Source organism: Melanostigma gelatinosum (genome assembly GCF_949748355.1).
Source record: "Melanostigma gelatinosum genome assembly, chromosome: 23".
Lineage (NCBI taxonomy): Eukaryota > Metazoa > Chordata > Actinopteri > Perciformes > Zoarcidae > Melanostigma > Melanostigma gelatinosum.
In genome coordinates, this window is record NC_136656.1 from 11,007,301 (window position 1) to 11,027,094 (window position 19,794).

The 19,794-nt window shown below is 45.7% G+C and overlaps 1 protein-coding gene across 3 annotated transcripts in view; it reads right to left on the bottom strand.

Annotated features, from left to right (window-relative positions):
* Positions 1-631: 631 nt before the first annotated feature.
* The window catches only part of kdm6ba (lysine (K)-specific demethylase 6B, a), a 56,420-nt gene continuing 37,257 nt past the window's right edge, over positions 632-19,794 (bottom strand). For 2 of the 3 annotated variants that reach the window (XM_079295361.1, XM_079295362.1), the window contains exons 3-24: positions 16,699-16,782; positions 14,706-14,826; positions 13,388-13,511; positions 13,112-13,207; positions 12,660-12,945; positions 12,455-12,532; positions 12,108-12,278; positions 11,765-11,947; positions 10,943-11,512; positions 7,208-10,803; positions 5,774-5,900; positions 5,485-5,590; positions 5,001-5,206; positions 4,788-4,885; positions 4,636-4,704; positions 4,326-4,474; positions 4,093-4,207; positions 3,426-3,613; positions 3,194-3,335; positions 2,903-3,029; positions 2,259-2,429; positions 632-2,173 (exon numbers count right to left, since the gene is read on the bottom strand). In XM_079295361.1, the coding sequence (XP_079151487.1) occupies positions 2,159-2,173; positions 2,259-2,429; positions 2,903-3,029; positions 3,194-3,335; positions 3,426-3,613; positions 4,093-4,207; positions 4,326-4,474; positions 4,636-4,704; positions 4,788-4,885; positions 5,001-5,206; positions 5,485-5,590; positions 5,774-5,900; positions 7,208-10,803; positions 10,943-11,512; positions 11,765-11,947; positions 12,108-12,278; positions 12,455-12,532; positions 12,660-12,945; positions 13,112-13,207; positions 13,388-13,506 (6,612 nt within the window). In that variant the 5' untranslated portion in view covers positions 13,507-13,511; positions 14,706-14,826; positions 16,699-16,782 and the 3' untranslated portion in view covers positions 632-2,158. Of the gene's footprint in view, positions 2,174-2,258; positions 2,430-2,902; positions 3,030-3,193; positions 3,336-3,425; positions 3,614-4,092; positions 4,208-4,325; positions 4,475-4,635; positions 4,705-4,787; positions 4,886-5,000; positions 5,207-5,484; positions 5,591-5,773; positions 5,901-7,207; positions 10,804-10,942; positions 11,513-11,764; positions 11,948-12,107; positions 12,279-12,454; positions 12,533-12,659; positions 12,946-13,111; positions 13,208-13,387; positions 13,512-14,705; positions 14,827-16,698; positions 16,783-19,794 lie in introns of those variants that run through there. The other variant, XM_079295363.1, reaches the window with a different exon arrangement.

A 19,794-nucleotide genomic window follows, 5' to 3' on the forward strand; every position in this document is an offset into this window, starting at 1 on the left:
ATACCATGTTGAAAAAAGTAACAAAAAGTCATAGTATAGTATGTCGAAAAGTATGTCGAAAAAGTCATAGTATAGCATGTTGAAAAAAGTAACAAAAAGTCATAGTATAGTATGTCGAAAAAGTCATAGTATAGCATGTTGAAAAAGGTAACAAAAAGTCATAGTATAGTATGTCGAAAAAGTCATAGTATAGCATGTCGAAAAAGTCATAGTATAGCATGTTGAAAAAAGTAACAAAAAGTCATAGTATAGTATGTCGAAAAAGTCATAGTATAGCATGTTGAAAAAGGTAACAAAAAGTCATAGTATAGCATGTTGAAAAAAGTAACAAAAAGTCATAGTATAGTATGTCGAAAAAGTCATAGTATAGCATGTTGGAAAAGTCATAGTATAGCATGTTGAAAAAGGTAACAAAAAGTCATAGTATAGCATGTTGAAAAAGTAACAAAAAGTCATAGTATAGCATGTTGAAAAAGTAACAAAAAGTCATAGTATAGCATGTTGAAAAAGTCATAGTATAGTATGTTGTGTCATCAAAAAATGTCTATTGGTGTCTTATGAGGAACAACACTGACTCTAGAGGTGTCACCAAGCAAGTTGATTGGAAAAGAATCAGATATTTACCAGTCTCTTTTGGATTTATCAAAAAGTTTTTATTATTAATAGTAATATCACACAAATTCACAAAGTGTTTAAGACGTCTGGCTCAGTTTGGTGTGTGTGTCTGCAAGTATGTCTGTGTGAATTCTCTAAACAGTGCAGTTATAAATAAATGACCACAAAGAGAAGAAAAAGGATAAGGTAATATTGCAACAGGAAAAATAGAATTCTCATTTTAAGAAGATAAAGAGAAGTTGTTCAAAGAGAACTTTTAGCACCATCTATCCCATTATCATATTAAACATAATATAAAATCTCATCTAAAAGCCCCTACATAATAAAAAAAATGACCATTTCTCAAAACACTTAATGAGCATACAAACACAGCATTCCATTAGTGATCTTCTCTACGTGAGCAGTGTGCCTATTGTCTACAGGAAATGTGGTGTTATATTCAAGATAAAGATATCATTTAATATATCGGAAGAAAAAGGCAGGAGTCGTGAGAGGCAAGCACCAGAGAAACAGCAGCCTCTCCTCCCGTGGACACACAACCCCACATTTCAGTTCTTATGGAGCAACCGCTTACTCAAAAAAATAAAGAGGGAAACAATATCGCAAACTTGTACAACCCTTTAAAAAAAAAAGGGAGACCATTGATATCCAATAAATAGAAGAAACATTTTAAATTAAATGTACAATGCAAAAAAATAATAATCCAGGAAATACTAAGTCTGCATATTGGAACAAAACAATCAAAGGTACAACACACAAACACCAGATGGCAATGATTTTTTTCTTTCTTTTTTTTAAAGAGATGGAAGAAATGAACAAAAAGACCTGATGCGTGACAACTTATTATTCGCCAGAGGAAATTAAAGTATAATTCATACAAACACAAGATTTACAACACATACAAGAATTTGAAATACAAAATGAAATCCCCCCCAAAACAACCAAAGTCGTTAAAACCCGTATGTTTTGAAGCGCTCCAAACATTTGTATTTTTTTTTAATTCTTAATGCTCTAGAAAAATGTTCATATCTCTATTATTAGTATTTTTCATTTTGTCTCTCTTCTAAATACAAGGCCAATGTGGTATATATCTAGGTTGAGCTAGTTTAGAAAAAACAAATCAATAAATTATTTTTTTTAAAAGACAGCACCCCACAAAAATTGCAAACAGCATGTACAAATCTCAGTATTCAAGACGAGAACAACAGGAACAGCTGAAGTTCCCTGGTATTGACACAAACACACCATCGTGTACCCTCTGCAGTTTGTTCAATGGCAGCACCGGCTGCCCCCTGGTGGGTGTCTGGTTAAAAGCACCATCTGAGAGTAAACTGGTATTTTATTGGCGGCTTGGTATTTATTTTTGTAAACAGTAATGGTGAGTAAACGTATTCAACTGGCTGTTCGGCAAGTGTTCGCAGTAGTAGCAAAAATGATTTTAAATAATGAAACGTTAAGTTGAAAACCAAAGTGAAACTGTGTCTTTTGTCCTGGCTTGCAGGAGTTTTGGTTATGGCTGAGGAGACGCAGGAGGGGAGCTCTGTCACCGGGAGGAGGCCTGGTGAGACACAAAACAGAGTCTAAGTCAGAAAGGAGCGACAAAAGACGGCAGGAACATTGAACAGAGGCACGCGTCTGCTTACCAGATTGAATGAGTCGTATGTGTTCATGAGCTCCTCTGTGCGGTACTGCTCCAGCACCACTACGTTCGTCAGGTTGGGGCTCCGCTGACGTGCGCAGTCCTCACAGTGAACCACATAACTCTTCCTGCTGTTGTTCTCACTTGTCACAAACAACAAATTGAACACCTCCAGCTGTAGAAGAGAGAATAGGTTAGGAAACATTCCCGGTAATTATGCTCGTCATCAGCTTGGTCACATGCTGAAAAGGTTTGTCACTTGGAACCGTTTGCCATTATTGCTAGAAAATGACTTTAATATGTACACCAAGGTTATGTAGTCTAGAACAACAGCCTTGCATTTTATTGTGGAGTTGTATTGCATTCTGAAGGGGGAAGCCATAAGAACCTCCATGTCTCTCTAAGTATCAGTCACTTCTCACCCTTTAGTCAGTGAATCAAATCTCAGATATATAGCTGAGCAAACATATAAAATAAAATACCTTGCTTAGTTGAGACCCTTAGGTGTTTCTAATACTTTAGAGTAGACTAATTATCCAAAACCTACAGCCTCCAAAATGTCTAATAACCTCTGTGCTCATGAAGGTAGAATTCATAGCAGGCTTAATCAAGTGACTCTGTGACAAAGAGAGACTAGTAGCCACTCACGTCACACTCGTTGCAGTAGTAGGCAGGCTCATCCTTGACCCGACTCTGATAAGATAACTTCTTCCCGTCAGCCACCAGTTGGTCCCGCAGAATCTGGATGTGCTTCATGGACTGCAGCAGGCAGTGTCTGGCGAAGGGTAAGAATACAAACAAATGTTTAAATATTTTTTATACAGCTTAGCGTATGTATCATTTCAAATGCAATCCAACCCAGCAATAAGTACTACTTCAATCCAGGTTGTAATGTTGATTGTGAAGTGGTGTAACTAAGTACAGTTCATGTGTACTCACTTGACCAGCTTGAAAGTGTCTGGGTCAGTGATCTTGACAGTGCGGGCTGCGTTCCAGGACACGTGAATCATGGGGACAATGGACTTCACCTTCTTCACTTCGTTCCACTCAAACCTCTCAATGGCCAGCTGGTACTGGTAAGCTGCAGATACACGTGAAACAATGTTTTACAAAATACTCTAGCTATTGTTGAAGTAGTCTGTATTTGGTCACCAGACGGTGCACTCCTTACCATTGAGAGGGCCGACATTCCACGCGATGTTGTTGCACCAGCCAACGGCCTGAACCCAGTGAACAGTTCCAGCGTTGATCCACACCAAATCTCCAGGCCGCTGGATGAAGCGGTACACTGGGATGTTTGATTTGTAGAGGTCCTCCAACACTGGCCACCAGGACCCTGTCAGGTAGTCCACTCCATGCCTGAGCACATAAGAGGAAAAGGGTATGTTGAATCACAATCAGCTTTATTGGCCATGTATGCATGCGCATACATGGAATTTGACTCCAGTTACACATTGCTCACACATAAAAAACAAAGTAGAACAGAGAAACTAAGCATAAAGAACAATGACAATGGATTCGGGATATTAGTGCAGAAGGTGGTAATAGTGCGAAGATGCAATATGTCTGATTAATTGTTCATCAGAGTGACGGCCGGCGGGGGGGAGGGGGGACACCATCTGGGCCCGGGGAATTCTATCACCTGTAGTTGGCTTAGCATGGTTAATCAAGCTCAACTGACTACTATCTGTGGATGAACTTCAAACAGCATCATCCAAATATGTTGATAAGTGGAGCAAAACCAAAACAGACTACATGGCAAATCCTTCTCACCACAGCGTTCAGGCAGCCTCCCACTGCACACTCAGACTAAAGGACTGCAGTTAGTGTCTACTCACTTTTTACAGAAGTCACTGATGGCGTGCCAGTAGTTCTCATGGACGGAGAACCACTCGCAGTCTCCAGGGCCAATGTTGATGTTCACCGAGCAAAAGTTATTGTTCTCCTGGTGACCTGTTGATTAAGGGAAGAATATTGTCACATATAAAGGTGTTTCCTGGTGATTTAGAATTAAACTTGTGTTTCATACTGTGTTTAACTAAAGGTGTCTTCCACCTGTTTCAGACATTACCTGGTGTTCGGCTCCCTGGAACTTTCATGTAGAGCTGGACAGTGTTCATGCCTAGGATGGTGTGTCCAACATGACTCAGCATGTTTCCACTGGATGCCACACGCATAAACGCCGGCAGCTTCTGCAACTCCTGAAGTTGGGACTTCCACCTAAGCAAAGACGTCAACTTTTATCTTCATGCATGTATAAACAGATGTAGTACAAGGAGCTGTGCTTGCTATGATCATGCTGCTGTATTGACACTTGAATACTACAATACTTTCTCACATAAATTGCTTTTGTCTAAGGATGATCTTTTGAAGTTGCTCACCTCTTGGGATCTGAGAGGTCAATGTTGGTGCCAAACTTAATTATCTTCCCCACTTGTTTCTGCTCACCACTGAGGAAATGAAAACATTCGTATTGTTAAGTGTTACTAACAACTGCAAAACACGATCAGTAAACTTTGCACATTATCCTTACCTGCTACTTTCTTTAGAGCTGTCCTTGCTTGGAGTGTCTAAACTGTTTGACGGCTTCTTCTCATCTTCGTCGTCCTCATCATCGCTGCCTTTCTCCTCCTGGAGACACAAATCACAGCACATAAGAAACCATGAAACTAAATGTTCAGAGTACGGGTAGGAGAAGTACCAACAGTATCACTATTAGTGGCAGGGATAGTAGAACATCATTTACCTGCAGGCTCTCTTGGAAGCTGGAGGCCTGGTACTGGGCATACTTGGCAATGGTGGTGTGGGATCGACTGCTCTCACAGGGCCACGTCTGGCCGGTCCCGCTGGAGTCCCAGTTCTCATCAGCAGGCTGCTGTACCTGAGTCCTCACCTCCACCGCCTGCTCTGCATTAGCTTCCACAAGTGACTTTGTAGAAAACAGTCCCAGGTCTTAAAACAAGGACACATTTACGTTACAACCAATCGATGCAGATTAATAGTATATTGTTTGCAACTAATGGGTCCACATTTTGAGCAAGGCTGTAAGTAGCAAGATGCTTAGAGGCGAATTAATGCTCATTTTCAGGTTCATTCCTTAATGTTCAGAAACCCATTTTTCTCATATTTTCTGTCTGAACACACATGTATTCCCTCTGGCTCTGTAAGCCCCCCGCCCAAAAGCCTCCCATGGGTTTATGCATGTAAATAAATGGAATGCATTAACATACTGAGTCGTAGAGATCCAGCCAGGCCTCTGATGACAGTAACAGGGTTCTTGGGGTCTGTACAAAACTGCAGCAGCACAGGGGAGAAGGCATCCCTCTTACTCTCCAACTACAGAGAAGAAGAATTACATCAATACACAGAAACCAAAACTGCTGAAGTCAATGTCTTCATGCACAACACATCACCACAAGAGGGCAGCACATGCATGTTGTGTTTACTGTGTTATAATGGATAAAATGTGTCAAATGAAAGAAAGCTATTATACAGTATGTATGAAATATAGTGACGTACATAGATGCTGGGTGTAGGAGGGTTCAGTTTCTCTCTGGGAATGGGTTCATCTGAGGTCATGATGGGCTTGACAGAGAAGGCTGGGAGCAAGTAAGATTCTCTGAACTTCCCTTTTACTCTGGCCCCCCTACAACAGAAAAAAACACAACATGTTGACAGATGCAAACAAAAAGAAACAAAACAGGTTTCTAGTCCTGTGAGCATGCTACCTGATGCAGTGGCGGGCCGTGCATTTCAAACCTGGGCCTTCACTGCTGTCCTGCAGCTGAAATACCACCTTATAACCTCATTATGGCGCCACAGCTATGGTTATTATTCGTTTCTAGGGCTGTAACAATACACGTATTTGTATTAAACCGTTCGGTACGAGGCTTACAAACCGAGCAATACGTTTGAATTATACTAGTGCATTTGGAAAATGCAGAACCTTAAATTGTGGGAAATGCAACGGTCGGTGTGACCTCTGAACCGGAACAAAGAAAACAAAAACAGCTGGAGCTCCACAAGTGTTCTGGGAGGCTACGCTAACAAACTTAACGGGAAAACAGCAGCAGCAACACGCATTCTGCTACACACTCGAGGGCCATTCAGATATTAGATGTAAAAAAACAAACGCAGTTGACTTACCAAACTCCATCCTCCTTTCTTTGTTGACAAAGAGTTTAATCCCAGTTAAATCCCAACTCACAAATCCGTTTCTCCTCCTTCAGCCATTGAGCGTTAAAAAACCAAAGCTAGGTAAAAAAAATAATAATCTACACCAAGCAAAATGCAAAAAATGTCATAATTTCTTCCATATCTTTCAATTTGAACTCTCACTACTCCGACTAAGCCTCTGCTGTTAAGTTTCGTTTCACGATAAGTCACATGCTCGCCCACTGACCAATCACAGCACACGCTGTACCTCACTGCAGAGCTGCACAAAATGCGTACGTAGTTGTAGGCCAGCTAGCAGGCTCTGGCACGTCAAAGAATACACCCAACATGTCAAACTAAAGATCTGATTGGTTGAACACGATGACAATCAACAATATCGTCCCGATTCACTTGTGAGTCTGCAGGCCTCGGGCCTCTGTTCTTACCTAGAGACACAGAGGTGAGATCTGATTGGATAAAAGCTCTACTTAAAACAAGCTGCACTGGAAGCAGAGCAACTGAGGAAGACAGTAGCTGTACAATGAGAAAATAAGATAATGGGAAAAATATTAAATGATAAAATAGCAATAACTTTGTGATTCTGTTTAGGCCAGCAGAGAAGGCCCTGATGGCCCACCACTGGCCTGATGGGTAATTATCCTTTGTTCAACACAAATATACTACTCTAACCTGTTCATAGAAATATCCATGAATGCATGCCTGATATATGCCTAAAAAAGGCTACTGAAATTTCATATCAAGTATTTTTAGGACAGCCTTCCTCCACAGTGCACTTACTTGCAGGACCTGATGATTTCACTTGCAGAGTTCTTAATGGTGATGTCCTCCAGTGGGATCCTCTTTTCCTCCACCTCGGAGGCAATGAAGGTCTCCCTGTCCCCGCTCTCCACTTTGATCAGGCGAATCTTCAGCTCTTTGGGGGGCCCATCTGACAGCGCTTTCAGTTTCAAGAAGTCCGTTGAACCCAGCGAAGAAGCAGATTCACAGTCTTTTTTGTCCTCGGAAGATCTTTCTCCCGAACTTCTCGAGGTCCATTCTGCCTGCTCCCCTTCGCTGGCGGAGCTGGCACCGGATGCTTCCTGAGGTTTCGTTTTTTCTGCGTCGTAATGACCCCGATTCTTCTCAGACCCCTCCTTGCTCTGGAGGTTGAGGTCACCGAGAATTCTGCGATCTTTCTTTTCCTTGTGCCGCCTGTGGCTGGAGCTGGAATGAGTGGAAGAAGATGATGATGATGAAGAGCAGAAGGTCATCTCCTCTCTCTTTTCTCGATGCTTCTTCTTCTCTGTCCTGTCTTCGTGCTTCCTGCTGCTGTGACCATGCTTCCTCGTCTTATCTTTCTCTCTGTGTTCCTTTACCTTCTCAGGTTTGTGTCTGTCTTTCAGTTTGACATGGCCATCGGGTTTATCAAGCGGGTTATGGCTAGGAAGGGACTGTCGACTAAGCATGTCCTCGCAGCTTTTGCCTAATTCTGCCAGGGAAGACTCGGAGATAGTCGTCAACAGCTGCTCCTCTTTGATCTCCTTAATGGGTTTTAAGGTAGAAATACTCCTCTTTTGGGCAGAGTTTATTCTGTCCTCTGTCGTCTCTCCATCATCTCTCCAGTCATGAGCATCCTCTATTTTCAGTTTTTTGTCTTCCAGCAGAGGAGGAGGGGAGGACTTTAGGGATGGGAAAGCTGGGCTAAACGGTGGATTGGTAGAATCTGACGTCGGTGAACTGCCTTGCTGCTGGCGGCAGATATCGGGGCCCAGTGACAGCGACGAGGAATATTTGACCCCAAGCAGAGCTGATGGAGGGGGTCTCCCAAAAGGTCCACCGCGGTAGGCATACTTCTGGCTCTCTAGGACTGTTGCTAGGGACTTGAACATGCTGTTTACACCCGTTTGGTGGAGGTGGGGTCTTTGGGGTGGTGGAGAACAAGACGGTGTCTCAGAGTCCTCGTCATCTTCCTCCTCATCAACCTCACTTTTCGTCTGCTCGGGGAGGCCATAAAGTTTAGCCAAGTCGCTGTGGCGGTAATTGGTGTTCCCCACTCCCATGTCCATTGACCGTTTGGGGATCAGAGGAACATTTGAAGAAGGTTTAAAGTAGTCCTCATCCTCCTCATTGAGAGATGATGTTCGGCTGCAAGGGGATGCCAGAGAGCCTTGGCGACTGAGCACAGGAGGGCTAGCGTGCGGAGTGGATCCAAAGTCTTCCTGGTTGGGCTGATGCTTCATTGCTGGAATGAGGTCTGGGGCACTCAGGTAGCTCTTGATAGGCTGGACACAAGGAGTAAAGTTGTCAAGGAGACCTGTGGACCCAGCCTTTTCACTGTTATACATCTCCTCTTCCTTTTTAATGGACTCATCCAGCATAGCCATAATGTTAGCCAGACCATCGGGGAGCAGTGTGGACAACTCAGATGGCTCTTCCTCAAATTGCGCAGATTCAGCAGCGCAGCTCCTGGCATTTTCCAAACCACTTCCTGTCATCTGCTGGTTTAGGATTCCCCTCATAGAGCTGGAGGATAACGGTGGTGTTGGGTTTTCTCTGGGAAAAGCCTGATACAGTTTGGGGGGCTCTCTACGTGCCAAGGTGGGGAGAGAGTGTTTGCTGCTGTCTCTCTCCCTGGCTGAGTCTTTGGATAGGCTGGGTGCGGCTTGCATTGCCGGGGGCTTGTTGGGGTATACCGACTGGTTCATCCCTGAGGTATTGTGTGTTGATGAGGGGCTGAATGTCGTTCCGCCACTGTTGCTCCACATCTCCCTCTGCCTCTGCTTTTCTCTGGCATACTCGGTCTGAGGTGTAAGAGGGGGCGGCCGCAGCCTTTCTACAGGAGTAATGGTGGTGGTTGTCTGGCCTGGTGGACAGGGGAGTACGCCACCACGGCTGAGCCAGGGGTAAGGGGGTGAAGCCTGGGAGCAGGGGGGCAATGGACCTGAAGAAGGTGCAGTAACAGAAGAAAGGCGAGGAGGTGGGGGTGTTGGGGAAGTGTTGCAGGAGAACAGTCTCTCCAGATTTTCAATTGCGGTCTGCTCTTTGCCTTTTGCACTGCATAGTTCCTTCTCCCTCCTCTGTTCCATTCTCCTTTTCTCCTCCTCTTTCCTCTCCAACTCTTGTTTTTTCTTTTCCTCTTCCTGCTGATCCAGTTCCCTCTTCTTTATCTCCTGCCTCTCTGCTTCTCTCTTCTTCCTCTCCTCTTCTTGCCACTCCCACTCTCTCCTCTTCCTTTCCCGCTCCTTTTTCTCCCATTCTCTCTTTTTCCTCTCCTCTTCCTGCCTCTCCCATTCTCTCCTTTTCCTCTCCTCCTCCAGCCGCTCTGCTTCACTCCTCCTCCTTTCCTCTTCTTGCCTCCTCTTTCTCTCCTGCTCCTGCCTCTCCCATTCTCTCCTTCTCCTCTCCTCCTCCTGTCTATCCAGTTCCCTCTTCTTCCTCTCCTCCTCCTTCTTTTCCAGCTCCTTCCTCTTCCTCTCCTCGTCCCGCTTTTGTCTCATCTCCCATTCTTTTTTCCGCCTCTCTTGCTCCTCTCTGTCCCTTTTTCTCCTTTCCTCAGCTTGCATGTGACCCTCTAGCTCTGCATCGAGCTTGTCTAGAGCCTCTTCGATGGACTGAGGGACAGAGGTCGGAGCTGGTGGACGAATCTGGGGCTGAGAGTACGCCTGTGTCGAGGCAAACTCTGACTGACCCAGTCTGGAGGAGAGGGCTGGATGAGACGGCTGAGGTGCAGTGTTGGCAGTGGAGCGTGGAGCTGATTGGTATTTAATCGGAGAACCAGGAAGAGGATTTGAAACTCTACTTGTAATCACACTGTCCCCTACCCTCTGGTGCCGTGAGGAGAACAAAGAAGACGATGAGGAAAATACAGGGGGTTGCTCCATTTCAGCCTGAGCATAGCAGGACACCTTCCCCTTTGTAGGGCGGGACTTGATGGGTTCCTGTTGGTGGGGTCTGGGCAGCCCCTGCTGGTTGGCAGAGGCAGTTTGGCCTCTCTGACATCCTGGCTGCAGCAGAGCATCCAGCTGAGAGGCGGTGCTAGTGACACCACGGGTGGAGGTTTGGGGTACAGGTTCTCTTCCTCTCTGCCAACTGCTGTTACTGCTGCCATTGTTCACCGAGCAACCAGCAGGGGGCGATGTGGGCACCCTGGACACACCAGCCATAGTTACACTACTAGGTATCCTGCTGTTGCTATAGCCACTGATGGGGCAAGAGCTCTGGGATATGGGAAGATTGGCAGTGATGACAGGTGTTCGAGTGGAGTTGGTTGGGGGCAGAGGAGGGCTGACATGATGGTGATGCTGGGAAGGACCAGGAACACGACTATCCACGATGTGATTGTGGCTCTGCTGGCGCGGAGGTAGCAGCCCTGGAGGCCTGTAAATGCCCGACTCCTGAAGAGACACATACAAAACAGTTCTTAATCAATACTTTAACGAATATTTACTCTCGTAATGGCATCTGGGTTAACTGACCATGGCACTCATAACTGTAGAAGAACAAACTGAAACAGCATGAATTACTTATACTCACTGCAGAGTGACTGCTGGGCCTGCTCTGGTATCTCCAGGCTTCATGGAGCCCACTTTGCAAATGCTGAGGTACTGAGGTGCTGCTGGCAGGAGGAGCTGGAGGAGGAGGTGGAGGACCCTTGTGCCCCAGCCCTGGATGAGGCTGGAAGTGGCTGTAAGGCACACTGCTGCTGCTGCTGTTGTTGCTGGTTGCAGGAGGGTTTGCTGGTGACGATTGGGCATGCAAGTGTTGTTCTCTGTCTCCCCTGGTTGGGGTTGATGCCGTGTGAGAGGTAGCTTGGCTGCCACCTTGGATCCTAAAAGGAGGGCCTCTCTGGTTGTGAGGACCACGAGGCTCCATGGCCTGGCAGGGTGGAGCGTGCCCTAGCTTGGAGCTGGGACTAGGGTAGGACGAGGGAGGGGACTGCTGGGTTACAGCCTGAGGTTGGAATGCATCTTTCTGAAGCTGAGGAGCACATCCGTGGTTGTAGCCTCCCGGGGAGGAGTTTGGTGGAGGGGAGAGGTTTAAAGGGGTGGAGGAGGCAGGAGAGGACTTTTGGCCATAGTTACCCATTCCTTGTTTGTTGGATTCCTGTTAAACAAAAAAGCAACAGAGGGAGATAAGAGTAATATAAAACCAACAGGATCTGATACATTTTGGGCATGGTGTATTTTACAGCCCAGCAAACAATACTCTTTGTTAGGTTCAGACAGCTAATAGAATCAATACACCTTTATGAGACCACTCAATCCAATACAGGTTTTCCCATTGATTAAGGTCAATAGAAAAAGATGAACCTCTGGCTTCAAGAGCCACATATGTACTGAAGGGATATGTTCTTACTGTTCGGAGCTGGAACTCCTGCGATTGTGGGTTGTTGCGGTCAGAAGTCTGTGGCTGCCAAGGAGTGCTGTTCTTGTGAAGGGGGTTCCAGAAGGCAGCTTTTGGAGGGAGGTGATGCATTGATGACTGATGCTGAGATAGCAAAGACTGGCCAGGGAAACGATGCAGACCAGGATGGGATATCTGCCCAGGGAGTGAGACATGACAATATTTAACACTCAAAGGCATGACTAACAAGGAGAAACAAACTGTAGAACAAATGTATAGTTGCGGTTATGAATTCCCACTCAGTGTGGCTGTTTTAGTGTAGCAGAAAAAAAGTTAGTTAGTTCCATTCTGATACCTGATCTGAACTCTTTTTCCTCTTGCTGGGGCTGGGACAGTCCTCTACAGCTGGGCGGGAGGATGGGTGCATGGATGGTAGAGGAGTGTGCTGGATGACGGAGTGCTCTCCCAGTGGAGGGCCTGGTCTCTTTAGCTGACCCCCTACCATCTTCCCTGGGTAGCCCCTCTGCTGTAAACAGAGAAATGAAAGGGTCAGTTCAAAAACAGTCCATTGCTGAAATATTTAGCTGAATGTCAGTGACAGAGGGTCTGTCTGGTTGCAGCAGAAATGACAGCCAGAACAGGGATTGTTCTATCTCTAAATGGATAATGAAACATGATCACAGCCAATTAGAGAGCTCCTACCTGGTGCACCTGAGCCCACATCTCATCTCCCAGCAGCGGTGGACCCCGGGGAACATGCTGCTCTTGGGGACCCCCAAACTAAATCAGACAGCAATGACAACACACAAAGTGTGATCAGAGCCATTTTCATCATTTTTTTTTAATTCACCTGTGAAAAACTGGTGCATAAATCCAATATTGTATCACCTGTAGCATTGTCACTCACCTTCAGCAGTTGGTTTGGTCTGCTGGGGGGAAGATGGGGGTTGGGGGGAGGGCCGCCGCTTCCTGCAAAGCCTCCATTATGGAGACGAAGTGAGTGCTCATTGGGCAGTGGCACAACAGGATGTCCTTGAGGAGGGAGATGGGATTCATACAGCTGACCTAGTTGCTCCCATGCTCTGTGGGGGGGTAGAGGGTGAAGATGATGAGGAGGTGGTCTCTGCTGCTCCCTCTGCAGACCTGGTAACATTGGCTGTGGGAGCTCAAGCTTCTCACTTCCTCGCATGGGTCTGGACAGCCCCAAAAATAAAAAAAAGTTAAAACAATATTACAACAAACAAAAAAACTGATCTAAACAACAACACAAGCTTGCTTCATCATGTCATTTGCTGAAAACAAATTACTCTCTGCTTTCTAAATGTAGTTCTTTCACTGAAGATTCTGTGCAGGACTTACCCATTACTGAAGAATTTACTGGGATGGTTCAGTCCGCCCATGGGACCAGGAGGTAGATGGGAAAGGAGCTGGTGTTGGTTCATTCCAGGCGAACACCTGATGACACACAGTACAGTCAGATGACTTTTTCTAGCAGTTTTTACACTATGTTTGTGAAGTACATTCAATGGTTTACTTCTGTTTGGCTGTAAAAACCGAATTAAAGGCTGCAGCTGATGGATTCAAGTTAAAGAGGTTTGTAAAAGTTCGTTTGTATATGTTGTCATGGCCACAGACCTGGCAGATGGCTGCCAGGCGCGGCCGCCCACAGGAGCCCATGGTCCCCGGTTGAGTCCGTCCAGAGAGAAGGAATCCCGTGTGCCACGCCCGCCAAACTGCTCTACTGCGTGATGCATCCAGCCTGTGGATGATAGCAACACCTTAATGTAGCTACTCACATGCTTTCATACAGGAAAAAACAATGTGGTGTAGCAGCATAGTCAAAGCTGCTGAAATTCAATTTGTATCAATTTAAAAAATGTGAAAATGACCCCAAGCTTATCATTGAATACCTCTATGTGTTGCTGTTATAAAGCACCAATATCGTTTCAATGTCATGGCCTTCATGTTGGCTTTGTGATCAAATGACAAACTTGTCATTCTGCAACAAACACCAGGTCATTGCTCGTTAGCTCATCAGAATTATAGGCTGTACCCAAAGTTAATGAATTAAAAAAAAATGTCATCATTCTAACTTATTTATTCGAAATGGCATGCTTGAATTTAAACATATTTCCACATGAATTGCTACATATTTCTATAAACTTACGGTCTTTTAAAAGGTTATTGTGGAGAATTTCAGTATTAAACGCATTATAAGTACGATTAAATAACCCCCTAGTGATGAGTAGAAGTGTCACAATAATAATATGTCAGTCACAATATGTTTACAACATTCTTGCTTATAGAAGATATGTGTTACAGTATGTTAACTAATTGAATGCATTAAATCATAAAAGTATAGTCACTAAAGGTATTAAAACACTGTAAGAATAGTTTGAGGGTCAGACAGGGATTCTGAATGGGACATGCAGCAAATGGAGGATGTGGTCAGTGGGGAGGAATGTTTTGCAAGGAGCAAAGCTGTTTCGCTAAAGGATCGATCCAGGGAGGGGACAGAATGGAGCCAATCACTGATCAATGGAGGATCAGTCACACGTCTTATGACATATAAAAGACTGTTCTGGAGAGAATTCCTCAGACCACATCCGCTCTCGTTGTTCAGTACCTGAATTCAGACCTGTGCGTGAGATGCGTGCGTGTGGTCTCTGTTCTCGGGAACATTACTATTGACAGTTAATTCAGTTTGTAAGTGAACTTTGTGTAGTACATTAAATATTGTTTCATTTTGAAACCGGATCCAGTTCCGTTTTTCTGATGCACGTGTGCAGTAGGAAGCTTGAAGCAGAAATCTCCCTGCAGCCTGCCGAAGCCTCGCATCCTTCTGTTTAAACCCTAACATTATATAATAGCAGTATGCACCGTGTATCATAAACTCACAACACAACGTCTGTCATTGAGTGTTATTAAAGTCAATAAGAGAGCTGCTACTCACCAGACTAGCTGTATCTGTGAAGCCCTCCACTGCAGCACAGAGAGGGCCTCACTCCAACACTGAGAATATCTGTGCTGTCCGACTCCTCAGTCTTAAGCACCAGGAACCCAAAGCCTGTTAGCTACACAGACAGAGAGACAGAGAGACAGAGAGAGAGAGAGAGAGAGAGAGAGAGAGAGAGAGAGAGAGAGAGAGAGACAGAGAGACAGAGAGAGAGAGAGAGACACTATGAGAATGAGCGAGCCAGTGGGCTCTCTATTGAATAGGCTTGTTGGTGCATGTATATGTGTACGTTGGGGAGGGTATAAGTAGAATGTAGGGCAGGGGAGGGGAGAGCTTCCTGCGACTACAGGGGCAACCTGTATTTACATCTTTATTCTCACCACTGGAATCTCCTGATTCTGCTCTAGTTCGGTCATTTCCCCCAGCAACATGAGAATAAGTTAAATTCTCTTGAAGTCTTAAATCATGGTAGATGTCTTTGTCTGTAGCTGGCTGCTATGAGTCAGTCAGCCTGTAGGAGGCGCCAGTAAGCCGGTCTGCACAGAACAGGATTATTACCGAGGCCCAGATGGCTCAGTGGGCAGCTCACCTATGAGGACAGACCTGGGGTTACTGTAATCCTTACCATGGGCCTCCTGATAACAAGAGACAGAGGGAAAGACTAATAGTGAGAGGCCTTGGTCACATGCCAAGTGTGTGTGGTGTTGGAGGCAATGCCATGTGTGCAAGTTGCATGGTCGTGTCAGGCTTGTGCTGATTTAGTGCATGCGAGAGAGAATGGTGTGCTCTCTTAAGTGGATAATTGTGTGTTGTGTGCGCTGCAGCACTCAGAAGGGTGTGTGCATAAAGTGTGCGTGCACGTGCATGCCCAGTGGATACACTAAGGTTTAATCTCATTACGGCAGGCGTGATGGAGAGGGAGACGGGGGCAGCAGCGACAGACGGTCTGAACAGGATGGAAAGATAGATTAAGGGGAAAAGATGGAGGGAAGGGATGGAGGGAGGTGGAGTGGAGAGTAGGAACGGTGCCATGAAAACGCCCACACACCTTCCCACACACACACACACACACACACACAGGGAGACGACACAAAGGAAAGCGGTTGAGGGGAAAACACATAAAAGAAGCTGAGCGATAACTCCCTCCCCTCCCTGCTTTTTGAAACAGTGCACGCACACGCACACGCACACGCACACACACGACAGAAGCTGTCAAGATAGAAGTCCGTGTCTCAAAGTACCTTGATTAAAGAAAGAGAGATCTCTAACAAAACCTGAGAGGGATGCATTCGCACCTGTGCATTCACCACTGCTGTTACAAACAAGTCTTAACACATGAAATCAACTAAATCCAAATGTTTTATCATCTCTGTTAAAATGATTGTTGGATAAAAACGACTCTTCCAAAAACAGCAATATCGCGCCTCAATCTCCTGACTACTTTACTCTAATTTGGATGACACCAATTTAAAAGTGACAAGACCATGACACAAGGATATTTGATTTGTGGGTCACAGTGGGAGAGAAACGTAAAAGTAACAAGTTGATTAGTGGCAAGACAAATAAAACATGGAGAGAGAGAGAGACATGCACATAGAGGCTATGATTCATTTCTCTTGCTCAGCACTCTTCCACCAGTTTTCCTAAATTAGCTCTGGCCACCCACAGTCCCTCTTCCCACCAGTTCCTCTTCTCTGCCTTTCTTACTCCCACTAACTCTGGAACTCTCTGTCTCTATTTAAAGTAGGGGATATTTCAATCACTGGACACTTTTAGCTTTACAGGAGTGGTGCTGTGCTGTGACAGACACACACACACACACACACACCCTCTCTATCTCTTCCCTTCCGATTTGCAGTGATCATCATCCAGCAGGCTCTGCTGCTATGTGAAGATAGGCTGGTTCACTGTCAAGGCTGCACACAACATTCTTTAAGACAAACTGATACTAACACACACACACACACACACACACTGGTGCTGAGCGTACCTTTTAGAGTAGCACCAAGTTATTGATTCACACTTGTGTTATGTCTCGGCTCCGGCTGCCAATCAACTGCCAATCTCCTCGACCCTGAAAGACAGAGAAGACAAAACATTCATGTCAAGCTGTCATAAAAACAACGTGAAGCCACATCAAACAATGTACTCGGAGGACTGATGATATACGACGCCTTCATTTAATATAATTCAGGGCGGAGGGAGGTCTTTGCTTTCAATGTGGACCAAAAACCCCTTTGTGTTGCTGCTGCTGCTTCTCCTGCGTCACCGAACCCGCCTGACTTCTGAGGTGACACCTGGTTTCAGAGCAGTGTGGAAAACCTGAGGGTGGCTAACAGGCGAAGGGGTAAATCAGCAGGGAGGCTGACTCAATGGGAGCGCAGGGGGCTCTTGTTCGCTCACTCTCTTTCTCTTCCCACGCAGACGCGACGGTGAGACTAACTGTGCAGCTTAACAGTCGGGCAGACACAGAAACGTGGCTGATCTCGCTCTAACAGGAAGAGCTGCAAAGTCAACTATCACATGTGAAAGAGCAGCGCTGGGGAAACGGTAACATAGTGAAACACATGGCATAATGGAGAAAAGGAAAGAGGGAAACAAAGTGTGACTTTGAAAAGAGAAAAATGAAGAAAGAGAACTCTAGCAAGAGACCAAGTCGTGACGGGGACAGGGACGCAGTGGCGAAGTTGTAATTAACACTTTTCTACAGGGTGTGTGTTTATGTCTGTTGTGACCAACCGGTCGTCTCTTCCAGTTGCTACCCTGGCTATCACATTGCTCACAGCCGCTCTACCAGCACAGTGTGAGAAACTCAGTACCCTGAAACCAGAGCGTGTACACAGACGGCAGACAGTGTTACATACCAGCCTGGGCTCTATCTGATGATACCAAAGTGATGAAATGTGGTTTCACCAGCTATGAGTTTGTGTTCAGTACTGTATGTGTATGGAGGAAACAGTGAGAGTGTGTGTGAGCGAGCATTACGTTTTACTTTTTTCGGGGAACCCCCCCCTCGGTGACTCAGCGCCCTGTGAGAGGACTTAGCCCAAACCGCTGGCTAAACTCCGCCCTCCTGGGACACCACTTACAGTCAGGTGACCGGGGGCGTGTTTCTGCACCGCCACAGATGTGACAACAGCGGGGAATTCTTGGACTTCGTGATGTCATTTCGGCTTCCTATTCAGTGCGCAACATGGGTTGAGTGTGTATGTGTATTTGGATAGACAAACAGGATGTGATGACGGGGTTCACGGATGAGAAAAGAATCAAACTTCCAGAATTATTCAAGCGAAATGACGGGGCAAATTCCTGTAACCTGCCGATCAATCTTTTGATTACCGTCAGGTTGTTGTCAAATCGGAAAAGTTAGAATTCAATTAATACAACTATTATTCAGCTTCAGCATGCTGCACACGCTTTAGTCACTTTCACCTCACTCTAACCACAACAAGCTGTAGTGTTTCTCTGTACAGCAGAGTACAGTCACTGAAGTCATTTAAGGACTTTTGTTACTGTTTTGCTCGCCTCCTCAGTGAAGGTATACACAGACATATTCATCAATTTACACCAAACAGATGACGCAATTCACCATCCAAAATACGCCCATGGTACATCTTCAAGTAAAATCTCACACTGACACAAGACATCAAAGAGCTGCTCAACACACTCGCTCACTCAAAATAAAGGAGCTCTCTTGAATACCTTGTGGCATCTAACGAAAACACACAAACTAAATAAATGAATCCACCATGATCCCATGTGACACAAACACCAGAGGCATACACTTGAGGCTGTGCACGGGGAAACTTGCGTAGTCACGACTAACAAATGGCTGAAATGAAGATGTTTAGATGACGTCTGTCTCTGTACAGTAGTCTTTCATTTATTCAGCCACACTCCTCCCTGTCAACTACTGGCCTGCTCTGGTCCCCTGCTAGACGACCACACTGAGGCCATGAGAGCAACATAGAGGGGACGCAGTAACTGCAAAAAAACCCTTCTACTTCTTAGTGGTGGTAATCAATATTACGGGTAAACATACAGTGCTGGAGTAACTACAACTAACAGGCAGCTGGGGAATGTTACTGTCCTGGTGAAGTCACTGTAGAGTCTCTCTGATGAGAAATGACCAGATAAGGCTGGGAGAAGTGGCAGATAACAGAAAACAAAGCGAGGGAATAGTTCTGGCAGCGATGACTTTCTGGCAGAGGACTACGGAAAGGCCATGCAAGGTCCTCCCTCCGTCCCTGTCTCTCTCCGTCCTCCCTCGCCCTCTATAGAGCATTTGGTCATTACATAACCACCCCAGATAGATGCATTTCTCTCTCTCTCTCTCTCTGACACACACAGAGGAACACCCAACCTCTGCATCCGTCCCCTCTTAGCTCGTTGCCAGGCCCACGTGTGTGTGTGTGTGTTTGTGCATGTGCAAACGTCAGTGCGTGCTGTTCCGTGACGGCGATGCAGTCTAACTTCATCACGTCCACATCCTCTCTCGCACGTGCACACGCACGTGCACACACACACACACACACAGTGAAAATCCGAGTTGCTCCAGGCATCACACACAGGGCAGTGTGGGTCAGCAGAGGACACGGCAAGCAAACACTGTTCCTGCACACTAACACTGAGGCATCCAACCTCCATGACGGACAATTATCTCCCGCAAGCATCCAACCAAACAACACAACCCTCCTTTCAGGGTGAGGAGCTCTGACCGGACCTTTCACCCAGTTACACCCAGAACGTCCACGCTCAGCAGCATGCCAGCACACCATAACAGGCCAGATAAATGCTCTTATTTGTCTTACTTTGGCTCCTCTGGCTTATATGTGCACTCCCTCACATCTGCTCTACATCCAGGCCAACGCACGGGGGGAGGAAGACCAGAAATCTTCACATTTTGACTGCTGGGTTGCTTCTTCCAATATCAACATTTAGTCGATTTTGAAACCACAGCGATAAGCTTTAGGTTAGCAACTACTGAAAAAACGCAGTCTCGTTTTGGCTGTTGGTGTCACCTGTCGACCTGGCCTGATTTCCGACCCTTCGTGAAACACTTATGAGAAACAGTTGCCCTACATTT